Here is a 21,528-nt window from a genome sequence, read left to right as displayed (position 1 = left end):
TGTGGGATGCCATGAGGGACAGGCATAGGAAACAAGTTTCACAGGACTCCTCAGCCACAGTAATCTCCTAAGAGATTACTATTGTTAGATCCTGTGGTATAAGCTTGTAAGCCTAGTTAATGTGGAAGCTGAGAAAGGAGGATTGGGAGTTCAAAGCCACCTTGAGCTACAGAGTAAGTTCAAGGCAAAAGAGACAAGGGAGATGGGCAGAGCTATAGCTTGGTAGTAATGCACCTGCCTGGTATGGGCAAAGAACTGGGTTCAAATACAGGAACATGTAAGGCACTTCTCCTATATCAGGTGACCATGAGGCTGTCCCTTCTAGGTAAGAAGGTCCCTGTTTCCTTATAGGGCCTCGTGGACCAGCGCACAGCAATTTGTTTAAAAGGGAGTGGTTCTTTCCAACTAGTCTGCAAGCCCCCTTGAGACTAGAGACCATAACTGAGCATGGCGCCTGATACTTGTTACCACGGCTAAACGTTCTTGAAATGAACAAGCAGAATCTACTCAAAAAGGAACTGAGAACCACAGTAACTACATATTGATAATAAATACAACATTGCTGAGTCTGTCTAACCAGGGGCACACACAGGGCCACACGAAGTCATGCCTGATGTCCGTTTTATTCCACTGAGAGACAACGTGAGGTCGTTTGAAAGGCTCCATCTCTGAGAATGAATATCTAATGAATGACCAAGAGAACTGCATTTACAAGACTATTTCTAGAGCAGTTTATAGGAGAGTGAATGGTTTCAATGCCAAGATGAACCATGTGGGGGGGATGATGCACAGAGTGGGACTGGAAGGGGCCAGACTGCCGAGGTAGGTAAGAGACGAGGCCACTTGCTTCCGTCTCCCCCACATTCAGAGATTCATGCTTTGATTGTGCCAGGGAAGGAGGCTGTCAGGGTAAGAAACATTACTTGATGACTTAAAGTGATATCCTCAATGATTCAAGTGGGAAGTTCACAGCGCTTGGCCATTCAGCATGTACATGGTGACTGAAGAAGGTACTTCGGTAAGAATGCTTTATCCTCAGCACGCTGTGCCCCTAGTCACCACTGAAGAGAACGGAGCCACTCTGGGATCCAGACCATAAAATATCCAGAACCGTCTTCTGCCATCCAGTGTTTACCATGATATGAAAATCGCAAACTCTTTGCCCTTAGATTAGTTTTGTAAAGGTGTGTTTACAATGTCTGGGAAGGAGGCATGGCAGGGAAACAGAACAGGAAGTCTGGAGTAAGGTCTCTGAACTGAAATGTAGTTGTATGTCTTGACCTGATTGGACGTCAGCAAGTTCACATCGCCAACCCTGGCGGCCATCATGGCCCCCCTCACTGGACTTCTATGAGTGCCACCTGAGATGCTACACCCAGAGCCTAGACCAGAGGGCTCAAGCTAGGCTTCTCACTGAATGACCATCTATTTCCAGGGAGGGAGAGAAAACATAAAATGTGGCACTCAAGGAATTTACACCACCTGCCACTCATACTGAAGCTGCCCTTATAAAAGATCCACAGAGATGTGAAGTGGGGTAAGATAAAATATCTGGAAGTGTTATGATTCATTGTGCTATGAGACAGAGGTGCTGAGTGTGTGCGTGTGCACACACAGAAAAGGCCCGTTATAGACAGAGGCAGCAAGAGATGGCTTCCTGGAAGAGGAAGAGTTTGTCAGAACTTTGACCGTGGGTGAGAAGAGAGAAGTGGACAGGGCAGATGAACCCAGGATATATGCAAAAGAAGTATCTATTGGGGCCCATTCTGGTAATGTGCACTTGCACACTCTGGTTTGGCTGAAAAACCTTTGCATAATAGAATGGCTAAACGTAAGGCTTTTGGTGAGTAACCAAGGGTCCTGGCTGATGAGCTGCAGAGCTGATCCTATTCTTACAGACAATGGCAGTTCCTTCAAATTTCTGAGAAAGGAAAAGCACAGTCAAATAATGTTATCTAGAAAGCCCCACATCTCTGCCATTTACTCCAGTGGTAGAAGCCATGCCACAGTGGGAGAAAAGTCCCTTTCATTGTACTAATAATTAGTAAATTCCCGAAGACCAAGGAAGACATTTTGTGAATCAAAAGCGAAGTACAATATGTGAGCAATTAAATGAGATAACACAATAGCTGAGGCAGAAACAGTTTTCTCCCACCACAGATTCGGGTTGCTGGGGGAAAGAGAGGCTGACATCATCTTCCATGTTATCAAGGCATTTTGTTTGGATTTCCAGGAGGCCGGGGGAGGAAGAAAGAAGAGCGTGGAGGTCGTGATCATCTGAAGTCATCTATTCTTTAATCAGGAGGAGTCAGGAGGCAGAGTTAGAACAGAGGCTTGCTCAAAACAAAACCAGCCTTAGGATGAGTCTCGGGTTTCTGCACCTCACTTCCATTCCAGAACAACAAAGGAAGGTGTGTAGCTGGAAGGCAGCGCCGCTCCAGCCCTTTCTGCCCTGTTTCCGGTACATACCTCCCACTGCTACTTTACTTCCTGCAGCTGGCCAAGGTTTGAAGCCTGTTTCATGTATTAAAATTCATGTGGAAAACATTACCAGTATCCTCCTTGAATTTTCTGTTGTTGTTGTTGAGGGAAAGGGGGATTTTTTTTCCTTCTTCCCCTTCTTGTTTTTATTGTGGAATGTATCAAACGGTCAAAGGCTAACTTCAGACTGACTAAATTCAAAAACTATTTCCTTTGTTCTTACGGTTTTTTTGTTTGAAAATTCATATGGGTTTGTGTTCAGAAAAGATATGCCAATCCAATCACTTTCACACACATGAGGCTTTGGGGATGAGGAGTTCAGATTTTTAGGGGCTACATGGTTTCTAGGAAGCAAGGAGGGTGACCAGACCCCTACTGGGTTCAAAGGGCATGGGCTGTTGACATTCACCTCTCTGGGGCTAGGCACATCTCTGGAGGAAGGCCAAGATCTGGCTGGCTCCACAGTTCCTAGTAGGAACTGTGAGGGGGAACTTGTCTTTTTCAGTAAAACAGGCAACTTGATTTCTTTTACAGAGTACCACAGCAACCATAGGCAAGAGGTGTCTGTATATAACTGGCCAATTATTTTCCATTGGGGTCAGTCCAACTTCCCCTCTCCAAAAATAATTCTAGTGTGCTTTTTGTTGTTGTTGTTTTTATTTCTCCACGTGTCCCGTCTCAGAATCAGACTCAAAGGAGAGGAAACTCAAAGGTCAAATAATTTCGCATAGCATCTATGTACAGTTTAAGATGGTAAAGAACCACTCAGCCTCCATATGGTATTTAAGAACAAACTCCATATTTATGGAAAAGACAGTCTCTACATCAATGTCCTGGGTGCACGCCGCATCCGGCTAACATATGCAAAGTGAACGCAGCTCCAGAAATTAGACTATTTTTCTCTTGATTGAGAGCAGATATACATAGATGGTTATAAGTTGCAGATCTGGATTTTAATAAAGCCAGATTTCTTAATTAAAAGCAGTGTTGTTTAAACACTGTAGTGGAAAAAAAAGCAGAGAAGGGGAGAGAACTGTACAAATGAAAATCTCATATTATATGCATCCCAAGTGTTTAACACATTACCTAAGGCCAGGCTAAATTAAAATCTAGACTTTCCTTTGTAAACTCTTTAGCAACTGCCAATGAACACACAAACAATTTTTACTCAATGATGGATTTTTAGGGTAGAGGTCAAGATAAAGAAAAAAAGTAAGAAAAAATTAGCATTGGCATTCAAATATCTCTTTGCACATTTTAGAAGTGAGTTCATTGCTTCTATTTATAAGCCCATATTTTTGGTTTCTAATCAGTTGCAGGTTTCAGTCTTATACTGTGCAGGATGGCACTCTTCATCTTAGTCTTTTAATTAAGAGAAATTGAAGACGACCAAAACCTACTGTTGAAAAAGAGCTGCACATGGATTCATAGCTTTTTTGCATTTCCTTTTGGAAGCATCTCCAAATGAGAGAAGCTGTAGTGCGGATGGAAAAATGGCCTTGCACCCAAGCAACTCAGAAAACCCTAGAAAGGTCAAGCAGGGCAATAAGACGTCTACCACCCCATATGGGCAAGGAGCAGAATTATGCAAAATCAATAATAAAGTAAAATTTATCTGCGTTACCAGCTAATAGTTATCACTTAATATTTTTGTTATAGACAGTCTCTGACCCACACAAAAGGCAAAGACACAACTTATTTCTACCTCTCAACTCTGAGACTAAAAGGCACCATTTTGGTTTCATGAAGCAAATCAAACTAAACCACCCTCATATTTGGAATATCACGAATGTAACGTGAAGTTGAGTTATGTGCTGACCAAAGTTATCAAGATGAGTAACTGAAAATATGAGCAGTGATCCAGCAACTTACTAATACTTATGTGGAATGAAAGCATGCGCCCATATAAAATCTTGTGCATGAATACTCACAGAAGTTGGTGGGTTTTGTTTTTGTTTTTTGTTTTTGCAACTTCCAGAGAGCAAAACAGCCCTAGGACTGGTCACCCATTAAGTAAGAAATATAATGGCAATAAAAACAAATAAAGCTTTAGTATGTGGGAAAACACAGATAAACCTTAAAAAGATAAAATGAAAGAAGCTAACCAATAAAGGCCAATCCATAGTATAATCCCAGTTAAATGTTAGAATGCTCAGAACCTATAGCAACAGGAAGTAGATTAGTGATTGCCAGGAGTTGAGGGGGTGTGAGGAGGGTGGGGAATGACTGCTTGATTGTTCTGTGCCTTTTTCTCTTTCTTTTTACAAGAGGCAAAAACATTCCAGAATTTGACGGTGGTGGTGATTGCACCACACTAAGAAGACCCTAAAAGCACACTGATCTGTACACTATCAATATGTGAATCATCCACACAGTGAGCTCTCTCTCCATACAGCTTTTCTGCAAAACAAACAGGAGCAGTAGTATTTACACTGGAAGTTCTAATTCTACCTAAGCAGAGCTCATATATCATCATCACTTACCATGAGTGAATGTCTGTTGGCTGAAAGAAGGCCAGTTCCATACCCTGAGCCCAGGCCACCCATTGCTCCATTATGAGAAGGTCCGATGATCCCATGCATGTCCCCGTGGCCACCAGGCACAGCTGTGGACGGCCCCACTGCATGATTCCGAAGAACATGAATTGCATCATCCAGTCTCTCTAAGCGGTCTTCAATCCGGCTTTGCTGTTGGTTTATAAATGCAGTGAAATCTGCTTTAGTTTGAAATGCACGCACAGGTTACACAAGCAGAATACTGAGTTGCTACAGAGCACACTTTGGGTTTCGGAATATATGTTTCCAATAAAGTTTGTTTCCTTAGAACAATAATAAAAATAAATAATGTCCTTCCTAGAAAACTGGTGGAAAATGTTAATGCCAAAATTACAGTGTTATTTTTCATGAACAAAGTAAATTCAATAATTCTTTGAGGACATTATTATGTACATATGCTATACTGGACTACATTAGCTTGAAAGAGAATTTAGATTTATGTTAGAGAGGAAAACATGCATTGAATTTGAGGAAGTCTTTGGTAAGCACAGCTAAAAAGCTACAATCTGAGTAGTGGAAAGACGATCTTCTTTTGGTTTTGGAATAACATTTTCTTCAAGTCGGAGACAGGTGAAAGTTTCACGAACTTTTTACCCTCTCCCCCGCCCCCCACGTATTTTTTATCTGTTAGCAATATCAATTTGCATGTCCGTAGGAGGGTGGCTCAGAAATTATTATAGCAAAAATAATCTATAAAATTCTGTCACCCAAAGTGATATAAAACCCTAAGACTAAAGAACAACAAAGATTTAGCTTGATCACCTACCCAGGACCTACAGCTGATTTCAAAGTCTGTACTGCAGCAGAGAATTCATTACCTTATGCAATTAAAAGCCAATAATTCTTTTTCCATTCTAGCCATTAGGATCCTAGTTTTCTTCAACCAGATAAGGCCTATGCTATAGCTATCAGTGAAGAAAAAGAACACAGCTACATCTTCCTTTTTACTGTGACAAATAATCACAGTATTACTTGCCAGTGTACACATTAAAATGCACCATGTTATCAACCCACATTCCATGTGTATTCATAGATAGGATCGGGGTGCTCCTTCCATATAGACATGAAAATGTAGCTCAAAAATTAAGTGAATTAATTACTGTCTAACTGCCAAGAAATAGTAGTCAGGGTTGGATCTATGTGCTTGTTCCTTTTTAAAAAAAAAACCTTAAATCTAGTGCTGTTTTGTACTAGAACAGGCTATAGTCTACTTTGGTTTTGAAATGCTGTACAAACAGATGTGCCAGCTCTATTGCATGGAAAAGCAATTTCTAATTATTCTATACCAACAGGAAGAATGTGTGTCTAATAGAGTTAGTGTATGGCACAGAAGATTTTGATTTGGTAGGCTTGGGGGTTATATGACCTCCCTAGGCTGCTGGCTGTGCTACTTATTTGACCCAGAGAGTGTCACCAACCTTCTTGGAGTCTCCAGTTCTTAATCTACAAAAGCAAGGATGATAGTAGATATTTGGGTCAATGTAAGCATGAAAAGAAATGATACGGGTGCCTGGCATACTTCCTGGCTTACAGTCTCCTGGTGGAGAGGGAGATCTCTATTTCTGAACCCCTGTGAGTGTTCAGAATGTACAAGGAATCAAAGCTGTGGTCCACAGCTCTGTTCCAAGTCCTCCAGTTCTACATCGGAATAAAGGCTGGTTTTGATGGCTGGGCTATGGAGAACAGTCTGCAGAGGTTCGGTACTTAAAACAACTGAGCTATCTAGACGTAGTCTGTAGATGAAAGAGCTGGGCCATGGGTATGTTTCCTCTCCATGCAGTTGTCTTTATTGGCTAAAATGCATAGCTGGATGATTCATACAGTTCACAGAGGAAGAGCATGAGGAAGGAAGGAAGGAAACTTGTCTCTGTATTTCCATGTGCAGAGTTTCCTTTCAAAATTAAGTTGAAAAGGAGGACAGCAGCCTCTAAATCATGGATAGGGACATGGGCAGAGATAGGGAAATGTAGGCTTTCTTCTGTCTCATCTCAGAATATGAAGGAAAAAAGAATAACTCAATCCTGAGAGACAAACGGCCCCCTACCACTTGACTCATGTGCACACCCAACCTGCATGGTGCAGGGATGGTTCTTGCATAATTCCAGCTCCACCCACCCGAAGCTGAGGAGGATAAAAGTGCCAGACTTTGAATCATCCTGTGAGTATTTATAATATGAATTAAGCTCATGGAAATGTTCAGTGTTTTCCTTTGGAAGAGCAGTCACTTCTTTACCAGTAAAATTGCTGTGCTCCTACAAGAACCACAGTTTATGGTGACTAGAATGGTAGTCGTCTTGTTTGATGTTAGGTGGAAATGGCCTACTGTTATCTGGCAGACAGGTTGGAGGGAGACAGCATCTTCAAGTGTTCCAGACCTCACACTTGGGTACTCATTGCTCTGGAATTTTCCCAAAGAAGTTGGAAGGAGGGCACAACACTAAGATTTCAGGGTGTTGTTGTTTTTTTTTTCAATCTCTTGACAGGCCCTAGGTATTTGGAGCCCTAGGCTCCCCTTCTGGCTGCATCTAGGTCACCATCTCCAAACAGAAGAGCATAGCCTAATGACTGGTTCCAACAAGCTGGTGTTCTTAACGCAGACCTTAAGTAATGATTATCGAGAACGAGAATCTTAAAGTGACAGAAAAAGGGGAAACCTGGTTGGAAAGCAGTGAGGTCTAAGCTGTGACATACCAAAGAGTGCAAGGGTCCTTCATAATTAGGAGATGATGAGGCCTGTCCTCCGTTTCTGGACCAAACAGCTGTGCCTGCTGATATTGAAAGGAAAAATATACCATCAAATCAGTGTACACTCAGACCCCCTATACTCACAAAAGAGCAGTGCTGATTCCCATTAGCAATAAGACAAAACACTTAATCTTCCCGGATGAAAATCTGGGGGCCAGAGAAATCTTTCAAATGTAAAACATGTAGTCTTTTCATGGGCTCACAGTGTCCTCAGGCTGCTCTGTAAAAAGGAATATTTTATTGGGTCTAAATTTCAGCTAGCAGAACTCCTCTGGGAGAAATCTGTCACAGGAGAATGGAAAGTCACGGTGCTTTTAAGGATACCAAGGAGAAGGGGTGATTAGGCCTCTACTGGACGCCAGACTGTGTTCAATCAGAATCCCCTTGTTAATGCAGAAGAACCTGACTCTTGTTTTGAAAGTATCTATGGAATGAGATAAACCTTCAAAACCTATGTATTTGTTATTTATTTTAGTGCTGGAGATCGAACTCAGTGCTTAGCACATGCTCTGTATATACTGGGGTCCCCTCAGAAACTTCTGGACGGAATCAGGTTAGTTCAAAGCACTTCACTAAAGAAGAACTTAAAACAATAGCAACTAAGCAGTTTCTTCCAAAGAGCCTTCTAGAATATATTTCCTCTATCCAACCTTCAAAACAAAAACCACTTTTAAATTTAAATCAGTTTTAAAGTTCAGATATACTGTAGAAAACTTAGAAAATCCATAATTCAAAACAGGGGGAAAAAACCCAATAACTATGATCTCTCAAGATCCCATGATCTGGGGCTGCCAGCACATTTAAAATCCATTCTTCCTGTCTTTTCTGGGTATGCCTGTGTATTTTTATGCTAAATAAAAATAGGATATTTTGTTCAATTACTTTTCTTGACAGAATTTGGACAGAGCCGTTGGTGTGAAAATAGCAATCTGTCCCCTTATTTATATCTTCATAAAAGCTCTTTCTTCCTAACATGTGGTCTTCCAAAAAGCATTACAAGGACCCTAAAAAGTGCCCTCCCCAGGCCTGCTTTCTGCACCTTCTACCTACAGCAGGTTGCTGAGGCTGAGGTGCCACTGAAGGCTTGTGCATCTACCTCCCCAGTCTTCCCTAAAGAGCAGCGGCAGCCGGAACCTGAGTACCAGGTTCTTGAGCAAGCTCTCTCATTGTTACCGGCATACCCTTGGCAAACCACCCAGCCTTCCCTCACTTCGGTACACTTACACACAAAACCAGGACATCTGACATTAGCTGTTCTCACACTTCAAGACCATGGAACTAGCTGCTTTGTTTGAAGTGGGAAATGTGGTGTTCCACCAGCTTCATACTCTCCTCCTATTACCTCAAGTCCTTTGTACTCAATCCTTCTCTGGTTTGGGAGACTGATATTTGAGTTAATTTTTCAGAGCCTAAGTATCTGGTGCCAAGCCAGAAGAGCACAATATTGAGCTTTCCTTTTCATTTGTGCCATGGGGGGTATTCGGGTACCATCTCAGAATCAGCCTGCATCGTCCCAGCTTCAATCTGGTCACCCAGAACAGACTGACTTCAGGATCCAGGAGATCCCACCACTGTCCTCTTCTGAAAAACGTCATATAGCACAGTGGCTGAAATGCCATCCATGCTGCAGCCAACATTTCATAAAGCCGTTTGGTAGTTTGAAACCTCTTACTTTCTACACGGGGACTCAGTTTACAGGGAGCTGTACGAGAGCTGCACACAGGGAACAGGACAGGATTCAGGGACACAACCTTTAGGTAAAGCAAATCTATTCTAAATTCCAGTAAGGTCAGGTATACATGTGACAGGTTTGTATGGAAGCTACCTTGTCTTCTTTCCAAATGATCTGAGATATAGACAAGGCAAGGCTCTCTGAAAGCATTCATGTAAGAAGGGCAGTAGGTCACTCAAATGTACCTTGGAAAAGTAAAATGTCTTACTATATAACTGTACCACTTATAATTATGTGATGAGAATCCATACATCATAGTAATAAATTATATTTTAAAGACAAACATCCCCCTTACTTTATACAATTATACAACAATTTATGTACAAAAATCACACTTTCTTCTAAATATTTCAACAGAATTAGGGAAGGCTCAAATATCTTCAGGGAAGGATTCATTTATATAGCCTATAAATAGTAGACATCCATGACTACATTAACTATTTCTTTGAAAAATTCTATTGGAATAAATGATTCGGCTATTGAACATATTCTGTAGAACTAAGAAGAGTTGAAGAAATGCCTTTTCATCTAATTTTAAGGAAAAAAGTGGATACAAATGCACCTTCATCCACCTCACTCTATTTGTCTATGGAAATGCTATGATTTGAGATTTCTGTAGGCAGTGGGAGTGCCGAAGGTGTTTTCTGCAACCCGTTACAACTGTGAAGCAAAATGTGGAATACAGTACCTGAGAGCGAAGGAGGAGAGCCAACAGGGGTTGAAGGGTTTGAGGAAAAGCTGTTGTTCGTGTGATCTGGAGAATAGATCTTAAAATAGTGGGGAGGAAAAGAACTTCTCATTTATTCTGAATACACAATGCATAAACAATAAAAGTAGCCATGTAGTTCATTTAAAACCCACAAGTCACAAAACGCATGTGGCAGACCACTGTCCTAACAACATTCCAAAGTGAAAAAAAAAAAAAATGCAACAATAACCTCAAGTTTGCCAAAGAATCACGGCAGTGGTGTGTGATGGTCAACAAGGAAGTGGGGTTAGCCAACTTCAAGTCCAGTGCTTTTCCTACCCATCACTGGCTGTGTGGCTGTGGGCAAGCCAAAGACATACGGCTTTCTAATTTTCCTTTCTTCCTCCAGAAGACAAGAGGCGGGGCAGTATCATGTCTGCTGGGATTGGGGCATCTGAGTGCCGGACACCAGAGAGCCCAGATTAAACAAGTACTTTCACTTGGATTCAATGCTGATGTTACCGGAACTTGTTTTATGTTCACAGTGGGAGGGGAAAAGCAGCTAAAGACACAAATCTTAGAAGAACGAATTTCCTCTTAAAAGTGTAAGCGATCATGTACAGCCTCTGAGGACAATCCAAGGAGCAGTACTTGAGTTGAATGAATAAGGAATGCTATTTTGTCACTAGGGAGCACACAAGAATTATTCAGCTCCAGCTTACTGGCAGTGTGGGTGACAAGGCAGAGAAGTTAAGTCCCTTAGGTGCCAATGAGGTGACAGGTCCCCTGTGGACCTCAGCTACTGTCCTTCTTTTTTTCCCCAAGTAATTTTTCTAACTGTCTTGCAACTGACTCTTGAAGAGTCAGTCTTAGTCAATGGACATCTATAATAATTTAGAGATGGAAAAATGAGAAAGGATCACAGAAAAAAAAAAATCTATGAGCCAAAAAAGCCCAGAGAATCTCCCTAGACCCTCATTGAAGGTGACTGAACACCAGTGGGAAAACAAGATCAAAGAGGCTTGCTCACCAAAGGAGGTGAAATCGCTTTCCCTCAAAAGTCTCAGTGATCCTTATCGCCCACCCCCACCCCCCAATCAAAGCTATTTGCATTTATTTTCTAAAATTCCATATGTCCACTTCTGATTAAAGTTCACCCTGCCACACGCGGTGCCTGTGGAGTCCAAAGTCAATATTTCCTCACCGAAGCCAGGGCTTTTCCCAGAGCATCTCCAGTCTGGGAGCTGCCTGCTGCCCCAGTTCCTCTATTTGCTGCAAAAACAAAAGGCAGAATATGAAAACCAGGCAGTGAGACGTCTAACCGTTTTCTATTCCTGGTCCATTTACTCACAATTTAATTGCATTTTTAATGCTAATTATAACACATTAATCTTTAATTAGCATTAATTTGTTTGCTGAGGTAGATGTCAAATATATTCATGTTACTTTTTTTTACAGATAAAATATAAACCTGACACCTTGATTTAAAGACAAAATGTTTCCCCTGCCATTACTCCCCCGCAAGTCACTGGTGAGTAGTTACTGGAGACAGATACCCAGCCAGCCCTTAGTGGTCATCATTGCTAAGAAAAATGTGACACTTGCAGGACTTGGAGAGTCCTCAAACTCCAACATTTCTTTATATATAATTGAATTATCTTCATGAATAATTTGCACCTATATTTAAATAAAGAAAAATTTGATAGACAGCAAAATGGAGTGTTCATCTTAGTGTTGGACAGCAGGTAGAGCATGAAAACAAATCTATAATTGGTCTGGCTAATGACGAGAGAGAATATTTTTATTATTTCAAATATATAGTTTCCATATATAAAACAAAAAAGGTATGATTAATAATAGTGCATATGTTCCAGTATAGAACACAGCCAACTCCTTTGTTGAAGGTACATGTGGTTGAGAACGGGCCAGGTGGTGTTACGAGTGTTTCACAGAAACACTGGCTGGACCTGGGGAATACTGTCTACCTAACAGCCTCAACACAAGCCAACAGACTTAAGGATAATCTATTAATGTTCTAGGAGAATTTTTTTTTCACTTTTTTGTGGAGTGAGAAAAGGAAATATTAAGTTAATTGATAAATGATGAGTTCAAGCAAAATTTCACTACACACTTATATGATGTTTACGTTCCCCAGCCTTCTTCAACAGGAGACCCTTTTAGCTAACCAACTTATACCATCTCCTTCCAGACCTACAACACGTGGTAGGACATGATCACGACTGCAGTGGTCAAATCCACAGCTTCTCTGGGTCTAACTTCATTCTCTGGACTCTGCTCAGTGTAGCGAAGGTATGTTTGTAACTTTCACACATTTACATGCTAGGCATGTCAGTTATTTCTTACATATGCTTTACTTGATAAACACAACTCCCACACAGACCTATTTGCTCACTCCTGGGACACTGAAAGGTGTCACCTGCATGACAAAACACAGTATCTTCGGAGAAAGCAAACCTCTTCCTTTCCTATCACAAATGTCTGATGGACATGAGTTCTATGAATACTGTGGATTATGGGTGTGGGAAAATTCTCAGAAAGTATGTCTGATATCACAGAACCGGGCACATAACAGCAACTTAGAAAGGTATTAAGCCCATTAAAATACTTAAGATAAAAAAATATGAGCCGGGCGGTGGTGGCGCACGCCTTTAATCCCAGCACTCGGGAGGCAGAGCCAGGCGGATCTCTGTGAGTTCGAGGCCAGCCTGGGCTACCAAGCGAGTCCCAGGAAAGGCGCAAAGCTACACAGAGAAACCCTGTCTCGAAAAACCAAAAAAAAAAAAAAAAATAGCTGAAATTATTTCTAGTATGAAAATGTCAATTTCTGAATTAAAGAGTTTTAAAAACTAAAGATGGTTCTAAAAGTGCTATGATAAAGATCTGAAGACATAGAAAGTACATCTCATCAATATGCATTATTATACTATCTGTGGGAGTGGTTATCTTTTTTCATTGAGAAATATTATCTTTTCACTCTTATATGTTTAAACAAAGGTTGCAGTCAAAATATTGTTTTCAATACAGATTTCAATACAGATCTCCATAAAGTGAATGTTCATAGAAATACTGGTGGGGGAAAAAATCTAAACAAAAAACACACAAGAATTTAACAATAAAGAATTGCTACAGCAGTAGCTTTCAGAAGATTAAATGAAGGGTATAAAATATCCCCCATCCATTCATTTTTACGACAGAAAACAGGAAGACTTGAAAAACCATTGAACATATTCTAAGAACATCTACAAAGTAAATAATGTATCACATAAAATCATACTTTAAAAAAGATTGGATACTCTTTGTATGATTTTGAAAATCTTTAGACTTACTTATTATTTAATATGTATGAATGTTTTGCCTACATGATGTATCGCACCACATATGTGTCTGGGGCCGGAAAGGTCAAAAGGAAGCTTTGATTCTCCTGGGACTGGAGTTAGTGACTGCCGTGAGCCACGATGTAGGTTCTGAGAATTGAACCTGGGTCTTCTGCAAGAGCAACAAGGGCTCACTGGTGAGCCAACTTTCTAGCCCCAGTGTGATTTTTGTTTTAAAGCACTGAACCTTTTATACTAAGCTATTAGTGTCTTCTTTATACAAAGAGATATTAAGACTCAGGAAGCTGAATCAAAAATAGAATCAACTCCTTACCTCATCTGGTCATAAAAATGTTTCAGAAAACTACAAAGGCTATTCATGCAAGTCACCGATAAGAACGGACTATTTTTTTTAACTTTAAGCCATTTTACCTTGCAAGAGCTGGACAGCCCAACCCAAGGGCTTAAATTTCAAAGCAGTTTGCGGGGGCTAGTCTACTGTTTCCCTGGGCATGCCTTTTGTTCTGTTCCAGGAAACACGGGGGGAACACATTTTCAAAGTGAGCTTGGTCTGCTCTTGAAGATGTCTCTTTTTATTTGTGTGACCAGTACACGAAAGGACACACAGAATTGGAAAGGAGATACATTTTTAATTCTCAAATGGCATAATATTTGGTCTTGGTACTGAAAAGTGGGTCATATTTAGCAAAAACACATATTAAATCCACCGTTCAGGCTTCAGTGTATTAGAACTTCATTACTATTTTAGTACCAAGTTCTTGTCAATGTATGTTATTAGAAAATCACTAATGTCCATGTGACAAAAATAAATATGAAACCCAACTTAATTTATTTTGGTTCTAATCAATTTCTTTTGTTCAACAGAAACAAACAAACAACAACCAACCAAACAAACAAACCAACAACAACAACAAAAATACAACCCAGCCTGTAAGTAAAAGTATGATATAAATGGAAGATGAACAATTATGAAAAGCTTTGTAATTTTATAGGAGGGTTTGATATTGCCAGCCACTCAAGTATTGTTCCGATGGCTCAAACACAGGTGCTGTTGCTGGCTAGATGGAGCACACACAAAGGTTTCATATCCTGTGCTCGGTGGTGGACCACCTTCTGTTAGTCTGCACTTTGGGGAAATGGCGATTCCCATCAGAACACACCCCAAACAAAATACCAGGACGAGTGGTGCCTGGGGATCAGCCCTGAAAATCGGACTCTGGAAAATATGTTTCCCCTTTATTGCACACCCATAACCTGAGGCAGGGAACAGAGGACATCAAAGGCAGAGGAACTACAAGTCAGTGTGTCATCCAGAGAAGGGCTGCTTCAAGATGAGGCTCTTCTGAACTGTGTCCCAAGGACCTTCATGTCATTAAAATGCTAAGGAGAAGCATGGCCACACCATGAGCTTGTCCGCAAAGATGACTGTGACATGGAACATTGCCAACTCTCCTCTCAGACTCTCAGAACAATCTCCAACATGGCCGCGATGCAGGGATGCTACGTGGGAATGACTCCAGGCATTCAGAGGGGAAGGTGGGCCTCCTGACTGTGTGCAGGAAATGGTGGAGAGGCTTAAATCAAACTCATTTATTGCTCTCCATTGGTGGTCTTTATAACCACAGACCTGACACGGCTGGATAAAATGTATCTTTCCTCTTCAGTCTGTGCCTGGTCATCACCCAAATTCATCTGAAAGCTCAAGCTCCTCATAAAACACAGACTGGATATTATGTGACGAGTTTAATAAAATTACTATGAAACCAAGTCCTCTAGGGAAAAGGGACATAATGTTTCTACTAGAAAGCCACATCCCAACATGCTTCATGTCACACAAACATGTCAGGAGGAGTGAAAGTTGTAAGGCAGATTAATTCATGAACCCGATAGATATTTCAGAGTAATCTTTAACATATGTTGCATTAAATCAATCTTAGTAGCCGGTTCCTTCAACACTACTTGGCTTGAGGTTTAAAAACATGGGAAATACCATCTTTTTCTGGACTCAGATGGTAAGCCAGTTAAAGACGAATAAAACAAGAGTGGTTATTATAAAGTGTTATGTTGTTATTTGCCCAATTCCCTGTGAGGGACAAGGAGGATGTATGGCCCCCAAATCTCAAAGATCACACTGTCAACGTATATAGATGGCAGTTCCCAATGGAAGGGGCAGATTGCTGAGTGGCTCTCAGGCTTGAGGAATCTCCCTGACCTATGCTATAGCAGAAGGTCCTCTCTTGATCAGCAAGAGCTGATCGTTCAGGAAGGAAAAAGTAGGAAGAAAGCAAAGTGTACTACCCTGTAGAAAGCCCTGTTCTCTGCAGCTGGCATCTAATAACTTCCTCTGTGTGCATACTTGGATCAAGAGGATCTGGACTATACCACTTCTGACAAACATCAGCTGCCTGGCATTGAAAGAGTATTTGGGGATGAGGCAGAAGAGATGCAAGTCACTTCCTAAAGCTCCCACCTTGCTTAGGTGCTAAACCAGCTGAGCTACCATTGATCCATTCTGTGCCCTATTAACCTCACTTAGTCCAGGATGCTTCAGGGACCCTTCCAATTCAGAAACCGCCAATGGAATCTAAAGGATGTGCTAGTATTTGCTAGAAAGGACAGGAATGGACCCTAAGCCACAAGTAAAATATTTTACCATGGATATGTCATTGAAAAAAATTTCATAAATGTTTCTCAGAAGAACTGGCATTGGGCATTGAAAAATCAAAGGAAAGCAAACAAGTCTTCGAAAAAGAAGGCTGAGTCAGTTGTCTCAGCAAGACAGATGACAAGCCATCCCCAACCCAAGCAAGCACTTTCCATCTTTGAGATGCAGCAAACAGACAAGAAGTGAGATGCCGGCCTTGAGAGGCTGTGTCTTGAAGCTCTACAGTTTGTGGCTCCCTCCACAGATACGTGAGGTTCTACAGGCTTTAGGTCGATGGCTGATAGCCATGGTAAAATATTATCACATGATACGGAGACATGGAGCAGCCTTCTGAATCCAGAAAGCTTCCTTAAACGTCAATGCCATGTTTCAGAGGGCTGCATTGCCTTGCATCTTTGTGCCAAGAAAACTTGAAAACTGGGCTGTCCATGTGTTAGTGCTCGAACCCATTCTTATGGCATTAGTGCTCTTAGGTTTTTTTTTTTTCCCCCTACAGGATCATGTGTGTAATCTCAAACATGTGTCAGGCTATGTGTTCCTTATTTACCAATTATTTAATTAGCCCTGTTTGTTCTTTGAGATACAGGCAATGTAGTATTTCTTTATTTCCTGCATTTCAGAATGAGTGAGTATATGCCAAATATTTTCAAAAGTCTACAGATGTATCCTATTAGTCCTCACTGTTTGTTAGGGAAGCACACTGACATCAGAAGGCTTCTCTTCATGTTATGCAGACATGCGGCCATCGCTGCCTCCTTCCACACACCAAACCAAAGCCTACGAGAATCTTCCATGAAGACACATGAGTACTGGAACACCATGAGACTATGGCTTAGAACTGGACTTCCATTTTTCCTCTGCATTTTTACACAAGGAATTGGAGAATACATTATTTTAAGGCAGAACATACTGGACTATTCAAGAACGTTCTCCCTTAAAGTAGCTTCAAAGTAACTTTTGTGTTTATGCAAATATAATAAGGGTATTTTTCCCCACAGGGCTGAATCTCCAGATGTACTTATTTTCAAAGAAATCATGATGCCTTTCTATATTTTTCTAATGGATTTTTGACAAGAATATTGATTCTTGTAAAATCATTTATGTAGTAGATTCCTAAAGATCCTTTGTTTGGGTTTAAAAATTTAATACTATTCTTTTAAAATTGGAGATCTTTATCATTGTCTGGACCCATGAAGCTTATACATAAGGCTAAGTTCATCTTCAGCATGCAGCTGGGCTCTTTGTAGGAGTCATTCATCCCTCTACTCTGCCCAGGTGACCGCTGTTTGTCCTCACGCTATCAGGGAGAGGGCCATCTAAAACAAGCAAACCTTATTCTCACTGTATCGGGCAATCAAGCTGTCCAAGATTCACAGAGAATAACCTGGACCACAATCTCTCTTTTACCCAGTGACGCATGCCTCAGTCACATAAAGACTGAAGATCAAGTCTACACAATAGTTTCTAAAAGATGGCCCAAGTGTGTTTTCCTGAACTCGAAGGTCTGTTCCACCTCCATATCTTCCTTAAAAAGAAAATGACTCAAACCACAAGTAGACAGGAAATCTGTCATGTACGAGGATGAATGACCGGCCATCCTTCATCACCAACCTCATGACTGGAGAAGGGGCTTTCCAACTGTCAAACCACACTGTAGTGAAATGTGCCCTCTTAGTCTTTCAGTTCTGCACTTTTCTTTCTTTCTTCTTGTTTTTCAAATCTGCCTAAACTTCACTGGTAGCTAATAAAACTTCCCCCATGTGACTTCTGTCCATAACTCTCCAAGGTCAGCCTGTACAGCACACTGGTAAAAGTTCTCTTATGGAAAGTTCCAGAAATGGAAACTCATTCCTAAATTTGCTTCTCTGTGAGATGTGATAGGAGAGAGCAGCTAGGTGGCTCATCTCAAGTGTGAAATAAATTACTGAATAAGCAAGCAAGGGTATTAGTTAGCCAGAAATTATATTTTAACATTTTAATACCATCTCCTTCACCAAAGGCTCTCCCACATAAGTGATTCACACAATTCCCAAAGTTCAAAGAAAAAAGAAAAAAAAAATCACAAAAAAACTAAAGCAATAAACAGCAGTATGATGTTTTCTCTAAAACATAGCCTGAGTTTTTCATCAGTGACCCTCTGGGAGTGATCTCAAAGGCCAAGCTGTTACAGTTTGAATGGGAAATGTCCCCCACAGGCTCGTGTATCTGAACACTTTGTTCCTAGCTGGTGGTGCTGTTTTGGAAGACTGTGGAAACTGTGAGACACGGGGCTTGGCTGGCAGACACAGACAACTGTGGGCACACCACAATGGAGACAGCCTGGCCTGGTTGATGGTCTCATCTCTGTTTTCTGATCCACTGAGATGCAGTAATCTACACCGCAGGCTCTACCCACCAAGGACAAGGCCGCAGGTCATTCTAGACTGTGTGTCTTCGTACCATGAGCTCAGATGAAACTCTCCTCTCATGAGCTGCTTGGGTCAGGCATTTGGTCACAGCAACAACTACCCAATGCACCTGCCAAGTGTGGCTTAGAGTGGAACAGAGTGGGCTGTGATCAGCAACGTCTTGGGTTTTATGAAGACCCTGATGTGTCTAGGTGTGCTATGCATTAGAATGAGAAGCTTGTCAAGACTCATCCTGAGATGAGAGGCTACCTCCTTCCCAACCAGGGTCTTCTCTTTAGGAGTAGCTGAACACCCTGCCTAGCTCTTCCCTCGGGAAAACAGTACTGGCAGAGATCCACCTGCATTAACGGACCACAAAAGTCATCGGGGGCATGAGTGGATGATGCAGTTGGCAGCAACAATCTTCCTGAACCTAAACTTATTACAAAGCCCACAGGAAATAATTTCTGGTCCACTGTTACTCAGACATCTCTCTGATGTGAACAAGTACCACTTCTCTTCAAGGGCTCCATAACGCTACATTCTCTGAAGGTTAAATTCATCTAGCTAGTAAAAGGACTTTTAATTGAAAATTTCATATAAACAAGTCTTTGGAAGACAGTAACATGTCGTGAGTAAGACCTTAGCATAACAGTCAGGCTCTGGAAAGTGGTGAACTGTTGCTGCTAAGTGACATCCTTTCCCTCATCTTACTGGTCTTCTATGAATAATCTTAAGAACAATTTACTTGCCCACTGCTTGAGAATGTGAGATGCAACAGATTCTGGGTCTTCTTAAACCCTTATTTAACTTAATGACTCATAATGGACAACAAAGTCAAATTTCAGTTTCATGTCACCAAAGAAAAAGTGGCTATGGGCAAGACAGTGATTATTGCTATTCAATACATTCATCTGTTCACTCAGTGATGAGCCCTGGCATCTGGACTGGCGTGCGCATCACTCACCCATGATGCTGTCGGTCCCGTTGGCAGGAGGAGTGCAGGAGGAGGTGCTGTAATGGTTTGTGCCGCTACGATGGAACGAGGACATCGGCGGAAGACTGGAGTTGATGTCTGCTGAGGAGTGGGATGGGTAGCTCTGCAGCAGGGGGCAGAAGAGAGGCTACATTCAGTCACCACATTCAGTCGACCTAGCGTTCTCCTACGTCTCTCAAAACTCACCCTATCGCAAGGGAGACACTTTCAGAATTTCAAAGCGGTCAAGAAAACATCCTGCTTGTATCTGATGGCTTTCATTTTCTAAACAACCAAATACGTACAGATCCAAAGTGGATCTGTGGTTACATGAATGCCAGAGGATATCATAGCAACCCAGGACACCAAGAAAAGATAAAAGTCTCCAAATCTCCAAATCACGGGTTAAAAGATCATCTCATACACTTCAGAAACATGCTATTTCTGTTACTTTTCTGGGGCCTACTGAACAGGTGAAAAAGATTGTATTACATAGTGAATACAACACACAGATCTCCAGGGTTTATGTGACATTGGACTGTGGCCTCTAGCCACTGCATGGCAAAGTAATAGGAACCTTCTTCTTTCCCCATTAGGTCATCTTGCTGAAGGAATCTCAGCATCAAGAACAAGATAGGAAATGAAAAAGTTTTAAAAGAATTAAAAGCTAAATCTCTCCAAAGTCTGAGTGTAGGAAAGCTTACACTGGTGGTGGCTTTGATGAATAGATTTGGGATCCAAAGCCTTGACTATGCTTTATTTCGCTGTGAGTTCCTTCTTTGCATGCTTCATATGCTATTTAGCTGACTATGAAGGGAGAGCATCTTTAAAGGGTCACTTGGCTTAAGGCTTGGCTTCAAATTCAATTGCTATAGCAGTTGTTCAAATGATTTAAGGTGGCATATTAGTTGGTCTGTACCTATCACTAAAGGAACATGTGTATTCACAAGGACACCTCAAGCTAATGCCCCACAAACAAACAAACAAACAGCCCAGAAGTATGAAAATTTATTTTCATAAGCATTTGGATGTGCTACAGATATGTTAAAGAAAAATATATAAAGATAAAAATTTTCCTGGCATGTGAAAAATTAAATCTACAAATTTTTATTATAGCATTATCACACATGCATTTAATTACTTAGTTTAAAAATAGAGGCTGGGCAATGGATCATTATTGTCTCATGACTAGAGACGCTTTTAAAATTACTTTTTAAATAGAGCTAGTAGGTACTGCAAACACCAGGAAGTAAGAAAACCCAGGCATTTGCTCACAGGAAGAAAAGTGGTTTCTTGGTGCTGGCCAACTGACTTGGGGAATTCTGCCTTTCCTAGAAGACCGTCACTTTGCTTATGACTCTCCTATGAGTTCAACCAAGTTGGACCTGCATTCTACACCATGCCATTTCACAGTCATCCATACGCCATCCATTGCTTACTATTCAAGTCCATTCCCATAATACTGTAAATTCCCCAAAAGGGAGGGGATGGAGCTCATACCTCCTCATGCCAGTGCCTGAGCAGTAAACATAAAATGACAGTGCATATTAATGGACAGTGGCTGAAGTATGACTTATCTGAGAGACTACCAAACAGTCGTCAGGTCACGCATCTACATTTCAGAGCTGAGTCTACCAGCAACACAATAACAAGATAGATAATTTAGAAGATGTCAACGAAAAGGGAGAGGTCTCTTGTTAAAACTCATTTATACTGGGGACTTGACTCTCCCAAGTTGCTCATATGACATTCTCTAAAGAATAATAGAACAGGGCTACTCTACAGAACAAATAATAAGAAAGACTAGATAGGATACAGGACTTGGAAAACCAGACATAGAAGGGTTGCGATATAACTAGTTCTGTTCTATAGAGAAAGGATTATGATAAAGATACAGAGAAAAAAAGGACCATGTGGAAAAGAATGAAAGAGAGAAAGATGGC

The 21,528-nt window shown here is 41.1% G+C and overlaps 1 protein-coding gene across 23 annotated transcripts in view; it reads right to left on the bottom strand.

The window, feature by feature from the left end:
- Positions 1-21,528, bottom strand: part of Tcf4 (transcription factor 4) — a 347,519-nt gene that overhangs the window by 26,084 nt on the left and 299,907 nt on the right. For all 23 annotated transcript variants that reach the window (XM_052742440.1, XM_052742441.1, XM_052742439.1 and 20 more), the window contains 5 exons: positions 19,577-19,709; positions 11,406-11,473; positions 10,202-10,280; positions 7,728-7,804; positions 4,965-5,168 (listed from right to left, as the gene is read on the bottom strand). In XM_052742440.1, the coding sequence (XP_052598400.1) occupies positions 4,965-5,168; positions 7,728-7,804; positions 10,202-10,280; positions 11,406-11,473; positions 19,577-19,709 (561 nt within the window). The remainder of the gene's footprint in view (positions 1-4,964; positions 5,169-7,727; positions 7,805-10,201; positions 10,281-11,405; positions 11,474-19,576; positions 19,710-21,528) is intronic.

Source organism: Peromyscus californicus, unplaced genomic scaffold, assembly GCF_007827085.1.
Source record: "Peromyscus californicus insignis strain IS unplaced genomic scaffold, ASM782708v3 Scaffold_17__1_contigs__length_78620276, whole genome shotgun sequence".
In the NCBI taxonomy this organism is placed as follows: domain Eukaryota; kingdom Metazoa; phylum Chordata; class Mammalia; order Rodentia; family Cricetidae; genus Peromyscus; species Peromyscus californicus.
Note: the sequence above shows the minus strand (reverse complement) of the source record. Positions and strands in the feature narration are given on the sequence as shown.